The sequence below is a fragment of the Humulus lupulus genome, chromosome 2 (genome assembly GCF_963169125.1).
Source record: "Humulus lupulus chromosome 2, drHumLupu1.1, whole genome shotgun sequence".
In the NCBI taxonomy this organism is placed as follows: domain Eukaryota; kingdom Viridiplantae; phylum Streptophyta; class Magnoliopsida; order Rosales; family Cannabaceae; genus Humulus; species Humulus lupulus.
The window spans coordinates 9,496,202-9,510,031 of record NC_084794.1 but is presented as its reverse complement, the minus strand read 5'-3'; the positions used below and the strand labels follow the sequence as shown (position 1 = coordinate 9,510,031).

The 13,830-nt window shown below is 26.1% G+C and overlaps 1 protein-coding gene and 1 non-coding gene across 3 annotated transcripts; both read left to right on the top strand.

Moving 5' to 3' along the window:
* On the top strand, window positions 1-2,340 carry LOC133817219 (ribosomal RNA-processing protein 8). 2 transcript variants are annotated; one of them, XM_062249674.1, is made up of 9 exons: window positions 1-248; window positions 337-398; window positions 617-668; window positions 998-1,112; window positions 1,233-1,327; window positions 1,505-1,611; window positions 1,705-1,819; window positions 1,901-1,945; window positions 2,040-2,340. In XM_062249674.1, exons 1-9 carry the CDS (start codon window positions 42-44, stop codon window positions 2,118-2,120), a joined length of 879 nt encoding a protein of 292 aa, XP_062105658.1. In that variant the 5' UTR covers window positions 1-41; the 3' UTR covers window positions 2,121-2,340. The 2 variants fall into 2 exon arrangements, with proteins under 2 accessions (XP_062105658.1, XP_062105657.1); XM_062249673.1 differs by having other exon boundaries at window positions 1,705-1,945.
* Window positions 2,341-3,546: 1,206 nt separating this feature from the next.
* TRNAQ-UUG (transfer RNA glutamine (anticodon UUG)) lies at window positions 3,547-3,618 on the top strand. The gene has a single exon. It is a non-coding gene; the product is annotated as a tRNA-Gln (tRNA).
* Window positions 3,619-13,830: the final 10,212 nt, after the last annotated feature.

The window sequence follows — 13,830 nt, the reverse complement described above, 5'->3', positions numbered from 1 at the left end:
TCGGAATAACCCATCTGAAATTTCTACGTCGGAGGAAGAAGATGAAGAGTGAGCCTGTCATGGAGAACAGAGAAGGAAGTAGAAAGCGGAAGAGGGGTGGTCGTTGCAGACGTAAAAGTGATAAACCTTCTCATCTAACCAAAGAAACTTCTGAAGCTCACCGAAGCAATGGTCCTCAAAAAAAAGAGGATTCTTCTAAGCTCAAAACATCACAGAAAGCCTCCAAGTCCTTGAGTTTTCTCGATAAAGTCTGTACTTTTCTTCATTGAACATAATATTTCTAAATTAAATTGAGTTTTTATTTTCATATATTAATTATTTTTCAATGAGATACAGATGAAAGCGCGGTTGGCAGGTGGGCATTTCAGAATGCTTAACGAAAAGCTCTATACTTGCACGTAATTAGTTACTTAATCTCTCATATCTAATATCTCTTTCTTTTGGTTTATCTTGTTTATGTTTGTATATACAATATATTGGTTGGCTTCAAAATTTTGCTTCGATGAGCCAAATAGCTGTTGAAGTATCATATTTTTGTAGAGAATTTATCTGGGTTCCGTATGTTTTTGGTAACAAACTTGCTAATTTATATTCTTTTTTTTTTTTTTTGTTAAAGTGGAAAGGAGGCACTTGAATACTTCAAAGAAGACCCAGAATTGTTTGATATGGTATGAGTGCATCAATTCAAGACAAAAGAAGAGCTTTGCGTTTTGTATTTTCAATGGTGTACTAATTACTGCGTTTTGTATGCTAATTCCTGGTTGTTCATGTAAAATGAGTTCCTTGGATTGTATGCTTACACTGAGTATGTAAAGCATTAAGAATTTTGAACTGTAAAACTATGTGAATTACATTTGCTCTATTCCTTTGTTTTATATAATGTCATTTCAGTAACACTATATTGTTTGGTCGTTTAGGGAAATTTCCATAAACAACAACTTGTTATGTTAAAGTTTTTGTTCGATAATTGACATTTCTTACTTACTTACCTGTCCAGTATCATGCAGGGTACCAAGAGCAAATGTCACATTGGCCTGAGCTACCAGTTAATATAATTATAAAGTGGTTGAAAGATCACGGATCTTCTATGGTTGTTGCTGATTTTGGGTGTGGTGAGTTACTTTATTATTCATTTCATTGCACTCTACTACATTAGACAATTATAAAACTTTCTTCTTTTCTCCTTTGATTAATTCTTGGTGACATGTTTTTCCACATTACCATATCTTCAGGGGATGCTCGCCTTGCAAAACATGTGAAGAACAAAGTCTTCTCCTTTGATCTTGTCTCAAACGATCCATCAGTCGTTGCTTGTGACATGTCAAATGTATGTATGTTTTACGGTAATTACTTATAGTGATCGTTAATAACAATTGTGATAGGGACTTACTGTGAATGATTAAAGCCTTTTTAATTGATCATCGGTCATATTGTTAAATACATTTTATTAAGTGAGAACGATTAAGCAATTCCTTGAACTTTAGTTGTTTGTATCTACTGGCAGACACCTCTTGATTCTGAATCCGTAGATGTTGCTGTCTTTTGCCTTTCGCTTATGGGAACCAACTTTTCAAGTTACCTGCAGGAGGCATACAGAGTTCTCAAGCCATGGTCTTCACCTCAATACTTTTAAAACTTTATTTTGATGACCTTTTGTGTTTATTTTTCTTGTTCTGTAACTTATACATGGTGGTTTGTCCACAGTGGGTGGCTTTTGATAGCAGAAGTAAAAAGCAGGTTTGATCCAACTAGCGGAGGAGCCGACCCCAACAACTTTACCAAAGCCATTTGCGAGCTGGGATTTTCTTCGGTGTCAAAGGTATGTTCATGTTACTACCAGAATCAAGTTTTGCACAAATTGATACTAGCATTGATGCTGACAGATTCTTTTCTCATTCAGGACTTCTCTAACAAGATGTTCATTTTATTCTACTTCAAGAAAAAAGTGAGCTATTTCGAATGCTGTACATTCAGTTCATACATTGATTTGTTTGCCGTTGACAAGGACATTGTTAATAATACTCACCTGTTTTCTGCAGGAAGAGCTAAATTCGAAGAAGAAAAAGAAAAAAGATATTGAATGGCCTGAGCTCAAGCCTTGTTTGTACAAGCGCCGGTAAGACAACAGTAAAAGAGTTAAAACTTTCGTACTCTTTGGTTGTTACTTTGATAGTTATGTAACATAATACCTCAGTGCTAAAGCTTCTCTAACAGTATAGTTTGGTATGAATATTCATTTCTGGTCCATTACGTTTTAGAATTTTTGTATGATTCTTTTATTTATAGGTGTGAAAATTCAAAATACCTCTAATTAAGTAAAATTATTATCTTTAGATTTCATTCTATGTACTAGTATGGATTGTCGCAAATACCAGCCGTTGAGTTCTATTTATGGATGGAAGACACAAACTAAGTTGTAAAATCCTTTTGTTCTTAAAAAAAAAAGTTTTAAAAGTCTTTTTTGCAAAATAATTTTTGATTAATTTTATAAATTCTCCAACTTCTTATTACTTAGAATTTTAAAAAATTAGTGAATTGACAAACGATTATGAAACTAGTGTTGATATGTATAAAATATTTTAACATATACATGGAATGGAATAGGGCATTTTTGAAAAAGAAAATATATATTTTGAAAGCATTTTGGTATAATGAATATAATTAGAAAGCATTTTATTTGTTAGTTATTTTCAAAAGGAATTTAAGGGTATTTGACTATGTTAACTAAGAAGCCTTTATTGCACTAACCCTATATTTGGTATGGAAGGAAAGAAAGTGTAGAAGAGAAAAGTGGAAAGTTTAAAAAAAAATGTTTGGTAGGAAAGAAAATGAGAAGAAAAGTTTTAAGTGGGGTCTACTATTTTTTTTCTCCTCCCAAATGGGGCGAAAAGAGAAGATAAAAGTTCTATAAATACAGATGCATGTAAAATTTCTAAATTAATTTTCTCAACACATATTTTATATTAATATTTTAAGAGTAATATAGAAATTTCACAATAAATCATTTTCTTTCCTTTTCTCATACAAAACAACCATGAAGGAAATATGCACCCCTTTCTATCTCTTTTATTTTCTACCTCTTTATATTTTCTTTCTCTTCAATTTTCATTCCTCCATGCCAAACATTGGTAAATTTAATGCAATTTAAATAAGAATATACTTTTTACATACATAAAAATTAAGTTTATGAATAAATTAAGCTTTATACTTATTAACACATATTTTTAATCTAATATTACTCTAAATATTTATTTTACATAATAAATTAAAGTTAATTAGCAACTGAATTAAATTAAATAAATATTCAATCAAATAATAATATTAAACATTAAAAACTTTATTATACATTATAAATAAATAAGAACTACTATCATAAAGTAAGAATTACTATATAATTGGTAAATTTAAAAAAATTTGAATTTGATTAATAAAATATATAAAATAAAATAAAATAAAGTATTATAACTTTTAGTGTGATTTTCAGATTAAACAAAGATAAAGTACGAATAGGATAAAATATAAAGCTTGGATTGGAGATGAGCACGGGGTTCTATGGTGTAGTGGTTAGCACTCTGGACTTTGAATCCAGCGACCTGGGTTCGACTCCCGGTAGGACCTAATAACTCGTTTATTATTTTATACTTATCAGAGAGAAAAACAAATACAAATAAGACACTACAATCATTGATACCTAAATTTAATACATCCCTTCTCTCAAATTTCAATATTTAATTTGAAGTTTTTTTTTTTAATTTCTTGGAAAAGGGAAAGAAAAAAAATTAAAAATATATATATATATATAATACATCCAAATATGGACTAGGACTAGCGAGAGCAACCACTTGAAAATTTGGTTCTTATATAGTTTATTTATTGAACGAATTCAGATGCTAACAATTAAGCATTAAATATATTGCGACAAAAAAATAAGCAATAAATATATATTGTAAAATTAATATAAAAGATTTTGGATTATTATATGGCAGGGGCTTCAAAGAGAACCCCACTATTTTGTATTTCCGATTTGTGAACAATTTTTGGCGTGATTTTTTTTTATGATCGTGTATATTTTAGTTATTTATAATTTCTTGTAAATTTTTAAAAAATTCCGAATAATTTACAGTGTCAAAAATTATGTTCAAACATATTATTTTTCACGCTCATAAAAAAAAAAAATTAATTATGGGTGTAACAACTTATTTTTAAATAGTTTTAAAAACTATTAACGGTTGAGAGCTTACCTTTATTAAAACTCCTACGGTATAAATTTCGAAAGATTTTTTTCTAATATAAAAAAACTAATTAATAAAAAATTAGAAATAAAAAAAAGTAGAAAAGAAAAGCAGTAAATGAACGGAATGGTACGTGATGTGTAGTACGTACGGTCAATTATACCATATGATTAGGGGTTAGGATGGTGTAATGTGAATGCGAGCTTATGTTATGTGTCGGAGTCGGACATGTCAGACTCCGGTACGTGTGTAAATCTTCACCCTAGATTTTGCTGCCTAAATAAACTTGCACAAACAAAAATAGGACAAGGAAAAAATCAATGTGGCATTAAATAATTAAATAATCTAATAAAAACTATAATGTAAGGTAGTTCTCCTCTATTCTATAAATTATATTCTCAACTATTTTTTTTTATGTAATTTTGTATATTGTAGTTATAGTTGATAAGGTATAAATTTTTTAAAATTTTTGAATAATTTAAGATGTTAAAATTAGAGTTCAAAATATTATATTGTACGTGCAATAAAATGTTTGAACTAAGTTTTTGATACCTTAAGACCCTGTTTAACATTGTTTTATGTTTTTTGTTTTCAAAATTGTGTTTTCAGAAATGAGAATAGAAAACAGTTTTTGTAGTTTTAAAAAAACAACAGGTATTTGGTTAATGTTTTCTAAAAATAATATTTTAGTTTTTTTTTTTTTTTAATCTTAAATAAAAAATAAAAAATATATTTACAAAAAGAAAAATCTTTATAGAGTTTGTAATAAATAATGAGGTAATAAAGAAAAAGTGATGAAAAATAAGAAGAGAAATTTTGAGGAAGAAAAATTGCGAAGAGAGAAAAAGTGATGAGAGAGAATATGACGAGATAGAAAAAATGAGGAGAGGGAAAATGAATATATAGGAAATGATGAGAGAGAAAATAATGAGATAATAAGTTATGAGAGATAAAATAAAGAGATCAAAAGTGATGAGAGAGAAAATAAGGAAAAGAAAAGTGAGGAGAGATAAATTAACGAGAGATAGAAAGTGATCTGAGATAATAATAATAATTAAAAATGTTATGTGAGAAAAAAAAATGACAAAAAAAATTTAGAACAACTAAAAATAACTTTTTGTTGTTCTCAAATTTTTTTGTTTATTGTAACTTTAATTTTAAAAATTATTCTATGAAAACAATGTCAAAAACTCATATTTGTTTTCTGAAATTTTTTTAAGCTTTAAAATAAAAAAATATTTTTTTAATTAAGGAATAAACCATCCATAAATTATTCAAAATTCCCTTTTAACCTAGGTTGAGTGTTAATACTTAATAAAGATTTTTCTCTTAAATGTATTTCTAATGAAACTCAATCACTATTGGCTTTTCTTAAGAAAATCTAATTCATTTTTGTGTGTAGGGAAATATGTTTTCTCATTTATTCCACAAGTTCTGCTCATTGAGAAAGTTAGCATCATGAATGAAAAAAAAATTAGTAAATAAAATTTTTTCAACAAAAACAAAGAGGAAAAAAAATATGGGGTCAATTGGCCTTCATTTTTACGTTATACAAAGCTTTATCACAAATTCCAAAAATATATACATCACTATATTTTAAAAAAAGAAAAAACTTCAAAAATTTGATTGGTTTATTATTCTAAGATCCAATAGCCAAGACATTTTAGCGAATATGATTTTCTAGAGGAAGAGTTTAGTGTTTTTTAGCAACTTTTCAACTTTTAGAAATTGACTAATCTAACTCAATCATAATACTTTGCACTAAGAAATAAAAGCTACTATTTAAAAAAAATCTAATAATCAATTTTTTTTCTTCCTCAAAATCATTGTCACAAGTTTTATTGAAAAAAAAAAAGATGATTTTAAATAAATGATAAGGTATTAAAGTGTAGGAGTATTATATGGTAGCCCACCGATGTGATTCTTTTGTATTTTCGACCCATGAATAATATTTGGTGCGAATTTTTTTATGATTGTGTATAATGTAGTTATTTATAGTATCTTATAATTTTTCAGAAAATTCCGAATAATTTACGGTGCCGAAAATTAGGTTCAAACATGTTATTTTCCATGCGCATAAAAAAATTAGTCACGTGTGCAACAACGTGTTTGTAAACTAGTTTTCAGTGTTGTACATTATTCAGAATTTTTTAAAAATTTACAAAATATTTTAAATAACTACAATATACACGATTATAAAAAAATCACATCGAAAATTATTTACGGATTGAGAACTAATAGAATCCTTCATTCCTAAAGTGTAATTGAAAAACTTTAAATCTGAGTAGCTTTATTACCATTATACCCCTTAATTATAAAAAAAGTATAAATAAAAACAAAGTGGAATAATAAACAACATGAAGCACGTGATAATGAATTGAAAAAAGGGTACAAGATGTTATTTATAATGTATCTATCTATTCCTTTCCTTATCTTCTTAATTTATTATGTATTATGTATTATTTATTATTTATTTATACTTGTCTTCTTTCTCCATTATCATGATTTTTTTATAAAATTTAATTTAAAGCACCCTCCGCTTCCTCTTGTCCTCATATTTCACTTAGCTAGTACCAAGTCCTAACTCAACTCATCACAAGTCTTCACTATAACAGCAACTGTGTGATATTTTTTTTCTTCTTCTTCTAACCAATTATTGAATATACGACAGTCAATAATAATTTGATTGGACTTTTTTAACAATAAAATATCTTTTTATTATATGATTTGTTTTTAGTCGTTGGATCACCAATCTACAACAACCAACCGTGGTGTGTAGAGATAGTCAAAACTTAATGCCAACCCACCGACTCAACTCATTTCGCAAATTCCAAATGTCCAATTTCCCAAACTTAAATCTTCTTCTCTCTTTTATATAAATATATATATATATATTTATATTGGAAATATTGCCTTTAAAATGAGTGTTATAAATTTGAATTATTTTTTGCGTGAATTTTTGTATGACTATATATATTATATTTATTTATTGTATTTTATAAATTTTTAGAAAATTTTAAATAATTTATAATGTTGAAAATTAGTTTAAAAACAGGTAGTTGAACGCGTGACTAATTTTTTTATGTGCGTGGAAAATAACATGTTTTAACATAGTTTTCGATAGTGTAAATTATTCAGAATTTTCTAAAAATTTATAAGATACTCTAAATAACTAAAATATACATGTTCATATAAAAAATATCTAGCCAAAAACTATTCGCGACTTCGAAATACAAAAAAATATCATCATGAGATTCTTTTTGAAGCCCCCTACAATAGAATGCTCATAATATATGTATAAATATATAGGATATATATAATTTAATATATATGAAAATACCTGTGTTTACTGTTTAAAATGTGACATTACTTTCAATTCTTATGAATTTTTTTTATTAAAACAACACTTATTGTTTTAAGAATATATTACATATTGCTTTTTTTTTTTTAAATTAATAATTAATAATTTTACCTAAATTTACTGTCTGCTATTGAAAAAACAAACATAAGTGGGTGAGAAAAACTTAAATTCATATTTATTTTTATTTCTAAAGCAAGTCTACATTATGCTCATTGTTGATTAGAAAATACGCAATGAATATTTTTTTTCAATGTAAAATCTTGAATATCACTCAAACAAAAAAGAAATGAATATAATTGAACTTCTTATATATATAATTAGTTTTCATTAATAAGTGTAACTATCATTAGTTTGACATATAATGTATATTTTTTTGGAATATTGTCGGTGATAATACTAAAAAAAAATTAAAAGTTACTCTTTAATTTTTTATTTTTTTTCGGTAATAATACATAAATCTATAATTTTGGTGCAACCGTTAGTACTCACCGTTAATTGTCTGTTAAATATCAACGTGATGTATTTTTATTAGTCTAATTAACAGCGATAATATCCAAATCTTTTCAAAAGTTACACTTTAATACCCAACTTTTTTGTTGGCGGTAATACCTAAATCTACAAATTTGGTTCAACCGTTAGTACTCACTATTAACTGTCTGTTAAGTATCTACATGACACATATGGATTTTGGGATGATTTTAGACTAGATTATTTAAATATTATAAAAATCACTTTAAATTTTAAAAAAATCTAAAAGATTATTAAAAACTATTTAATAAAACTAAAATTTGCAAATTCAAAACAACCCAAAATAAAAATTGAAACTCAAAATCATCCCAAAATCCATATTATTATACTTAGTTTTTAATAATCTTTTAGTTTTTTTAAATTTTAAAATGATTTTTATGGTATTTAAATAATTTAGAGATATTGGCGGCGATAATACTCAAATCGTTTCAAAAGTTTAACTTTAATACTTAAATTTACGAGTTAAAAAATATGTCGTGTGAATTCTTAACAAATAATTAACGCTGAGCACTAATAATTGCACAAAAATAGTAAATTTACGTAAATTTTAATATTAAAATGTAATTTTTGAAAAAAATTGGGTATTGTATATAATTAGGTAATGGTAAAGAATAATTACCTTGTTAAAAGAGTGGTCTAATCTAGTGTCAAATTTTTCAACTTTGACAATAATAGTGTCCAAAAAAGGGAATAACAAATCACGTAGAATTTTTAGGCACAAGTTGAGAAAAAAACATGAAACTGAAAAGGAAAAGTGTACCATTTTGATACCATTGAAGGACACTTGTTCTAAATTTATTTGATTAGGACACACTGTAACTTACCATGGGGTCCATTCTAATTACTTTGCACCGACACAATAAACCACCCACAACAAAATTCTTGAAGAAGAGTACGACATTACAACATTTGACTAATATGAATTGGTCCAATTAGAAATAGAAATGAGAATAAAAAAGCATCGAATAATTGAGGTTTGATAGATGGTTGTTGTTAATTTCATTCTACGTCTCCTTAAACAACATTTCATTCTTCTCATTGGTTGATCATTGAAAATGAGAATGAATATAAAAATTTTATGAATGGCTGTGATCGTATTTTATAAGAAGAATAAACGCGTTATTATTTTTTTAAATAGTGGGTCCTAATTTTAATAAATATGATTGGTTAGGCTAAACTGCCACATTAGTGTGTGTAATGTTTATGTGTATATTTTAGGTGCACATATCATTACTCTTTATTGGAAATCATACTCTATTGTAAATTTTTCTTATATATATGAGAGAATTTTAAATATATATTATTAATTTTTTTTTATGTTAAGTTGACATACTTTATGTATGAGGAGGTCTCTAGCTCAAATTTTCTTTAATGAGTTAAAAAAAAATTGGTATATTTTAAATAAATTATTAAATTGATTTTAATCATTAATTAAAAAATCTCAACGGTCATACACTTAGTCTAATAATATTAGATCTCTCTTTATTTCAAGCTCGAATCTTCTCTCTCCAATGCCAAAAATAAAATATCTTGCAATTAAAATCTACCAACCATCTACAATTAAATATAACATAACTAATCAATATTAATTTATATGTAGTATAACTTCCATAAAGTGTTCTATTATTAGAATAATCCTCGTTTAGTCGTAAAAAGTTATAGGCACAACTTAAGGTGACTAATTATAAATATTTACATTGTCATAAGTTATAATATTTTTTTATTATGATTTTAAAAAATGTCTTAATATTAAATATATTTATATATGTGCTATTTTATACATACTAAAAATTCATGATAAAATTAATTATCAATTTAGATTTCTAAAATAATTTTGTAAATTTCTAACATTATATATATATATATATATACATTGTAGTTATACTTTTATGTAATTTTTCTTTATTAAGATTTATACATTGAATTTGATATATTTTATCTATTATTATTTAATTTAAATTTAAATATATATTTTCAATATTTTATAAATATAATTCTATTAAGTTATAATATCCTTGTAATAATAAAAATATGTTGGTCCAACATTATTATTATTATTATTATAATAGAAAGATTTGTATTCACATGATCAATATTTGTTAATATTTCAAATGAACTTTGTATTGAGCAGGCAACCAATAATATTGTGATAGACTATTTTAACCAAAATTTGCATGCATTGTATTTATTTGGTTCACATCATACATTTTCATTGACAAAATATCATTTTTGACAAATGTGGAACACACACATATATATAAATATATAATTTTATTAAAGTTATTATATAAGATTTAATTGTTTGAAAATGAGAATAAAAAGTATTGAATAATTGAGGTTTGGTGGTTATTGTTAATTTCATCCTATGTCTCCTTAAATATTCAAGCTCAAGCCTATAGCTCTTTGTTAGCTTCTCATTGGTTGATAATTAGAAATGAAATTAATATATTTATATGTAGGGTATGCTTTTATACTTTAGTGTTAGGATTAAATCCTGATCGTCCATCAAGATTGTACAATATAATTTTGACAATTTATCATAATTGTACACTATAAATGAATAATTAGTAATTTATATGTATATTAGGTAAAAACAGCATTCAATGCACGTTTGCTTAGTTTTAAAATTCTAAACATGCTTATTCAAATATGTATTTATTTTTATCATATTTTTTTAATTATCATATAAATTTTAAATAAATAAAAAATATCATAAAAATAAATAAAATATATTTAATACATAATGGAATGAATTACAGTTCTATATTATATATAAATATTTATATTAATAATCTATAATAATTTGTGCATATATGACATTTAATCACAACATTATAATAATATTAAAAAAAATTAATAATAAAATAAAATAAGAATAGAAAAGTCAAGTGTATCAACTATTTTAGTTTTTAATGTATCTCTCAATGTCTTTTGGTAAATTTAATAAAGAAAAAAAACTCTAATCACTTGATAAAAAAAACTATCATAAAAATTTGTGTGTATGACATTATTATTTTTAAATAAATATGATTTAGTTATCATAAAATATCTTTAAAATTTCCTATTTTAATTAATTTATTTATTTTTGTTTAAGTTTATGTTTGTTCTAGTTTTTGAATTTGACAATGACAACAAGAGATTATATATTATATGTTTAATATAATATTAATATTATATGTGATTTTAAATTTAAGTTTGTTGTTATTTTTTTTAAAAGAAGTTTGCTGCTAGTTGATAATAGATTATAATATATATGTTATTATTCTAATACGTGAAGTTTAAGTTTAAATAAATTTTATTTAAGTTATAAAATATATTGTTTCATTATTTTTAAATAATTATTATTGTAAAATATCTCAAAAATATCATATTTTAATTTGTTTAATTATTAATTTATTTAAGTTTAAATCATGTTTACTAAATATAAGAATATTCTTGTACGCCCTGATTTTCCCACGGGCTGATTAGCAGGCCGAGTTACTGACTAATCACAATTAGTCCATGAACATCCCCAAGACCGGAGCTCCCGCTTCGAGGTCGTACCTTCTTAGCTCGAGCAATCCCTAAGGACACGCCAAGGTTGCCCAGGACTAGGGGAAAGAACCTGAAGGCCGAAGGTCGGGTCAGGGGAGTAGATCGTGGCACGAGCTATGTACGGAGCTCTGACCCTCTGTAAAGTCAACACACGCAAGATAAACGTGCATATATCTGACATCACGTGTCCGATATCTCCCTGACTTCTCGGACACGCAGCAGGAACGTGCATGTTCTGAAACCCACGGCTGGGTTGGGCCGTGCGGCCCATTATCTTCTTACCTATCGATTTGACCATACTTATGTGTCAGGTTTAGGAATTAATCATGAATGTCACAGAGTTGATATGACAAATAATAAGGTCACGGGATGACCTCCTTACCAACTTCCAGGTGCCTTCTCCTATAAATATGGAGAACCTGGGAGTTGATAAGGGTTGGGAAAAATAGTTTCTGAATAGATATATGCTTTGTAACTAGATACCCAGAAGATATCAATAATATTGACTAGTGGAGTAGAATGATTTTAACCTTTGAACCACTTAAAAACGTGCCTTGAGTCACCTAGTTCATTCTCTAAGGTTTTATATCTGCGACGGTTCTATATTCAGCACTAATCCATTTCTCTTCTTCTCTTAATTACCTGTTGGTGAAGAACCGCGTCAACAATTCTAATATTTCATTAAAGTTAAATTAAAAAAATAAAAAATCTTTAAAACAAAATTTTTTTGTTATCTACGCACTATTTATATAAAAGAAGAAGAGACATGGAAAAAAAAAATTAGAGGTATATATCTTGTTATTAATTTTAGATGTTAAATTAGGATACTTTATGGAAAGGTCTCGAGTTCAATTTCTTTTTTGTAAGTTAAAAAAAATTAGTACACTATTTATTAAATATTTTTTTTAATAAACTATCAAATTGATCTTAGAGGTTGAGTAAAATTTCACGAGTTAAAATTTATGTAACTATTTATCTATAGATAAAACATAATTATTAAATATTTCAATTCAAGCAAAGAAATCTTATGTACTTTACTAGCTGCCAATTAGTTTGTGTTTATGAGTTTCTATTTTTATTGTTGGATAAGTAGAAACCATAGTTTTCATATTTTTACACTAAAGTCTAATTTTGTGTTTGTATTGAGTAAAGAACCAATAATATTGTGAGAGACTATTTTAACCAAAATTTTCATGTATTGTATCTATTTGGGTTCTATAAAATTTGATAGTTTTGGGGATTAAAGGTTAACATCACACTTTTTTCATTTCATTCATAGAAAGTTCCTTAAAATTCATTATATCAATTGGCATCAATTTTGTTGAAGTAGGTAGCTTTCAAGTCAAAAGATAATCTCAAATATTTTAATCAACAACTTGGATTGGAAGGAGTAGAAGAAGCAACATAACCTCATCTTTTTTTTTTTTTTTAAGCTTTCTCAAATTAATTGAACACTTAAATTCAACCAAGATGATATTTGATTCCTTTTTTAGACATACAAATCCAAAAGTCATCATCATCACCATAGATTAAAGAAGTGTTCTTTTAAGTAATGGGACAAAATAGACCATTAAGAAAATGACTACTCACTTTTGACAAAATTAACCATAAATGCTGTAGAAAACCTTAGATGACTCTAACCCATAGCTTCATTGCATCCAATAATTCTAAAATGCAATTATGGTGTTTATGCTTATTTTTCAGATACAATCATTTTTGTTTTTCCAATTGGTTATCAAATTATCAGTAACATCTTACTAATTAAAATAAATCACAATGATAACAAGATTAATACTACCAATGAGATGTTTTATTTTGATTAATTAGAAACCAATTAAAAATCCTTTTTTTCTTATCTTTATTCTACCAAAGTCAATACTATATCTCATTTCCTTTAACACCACCTTTTCTAATCTAATCAAAAAGTTGTGTTAGAGTCAATGATCAGTGATTTCTGATTTGATTAGCATACCTTTATGCAAACAAGAAAACATTTATTTGTTACCCATATGAAAGATGAGATTTTCTTTTAAGTTATTGATAAGACATCAATAATGTATGTCCTTAAAAGATTATTATAATTAATTATTGGTATAATTTTCTAAAATTTAAGTTTTTTTTTTTAAAAAAAAAGATAATAACTTGAAGACAATAAAGATATATAAACAACTTGGT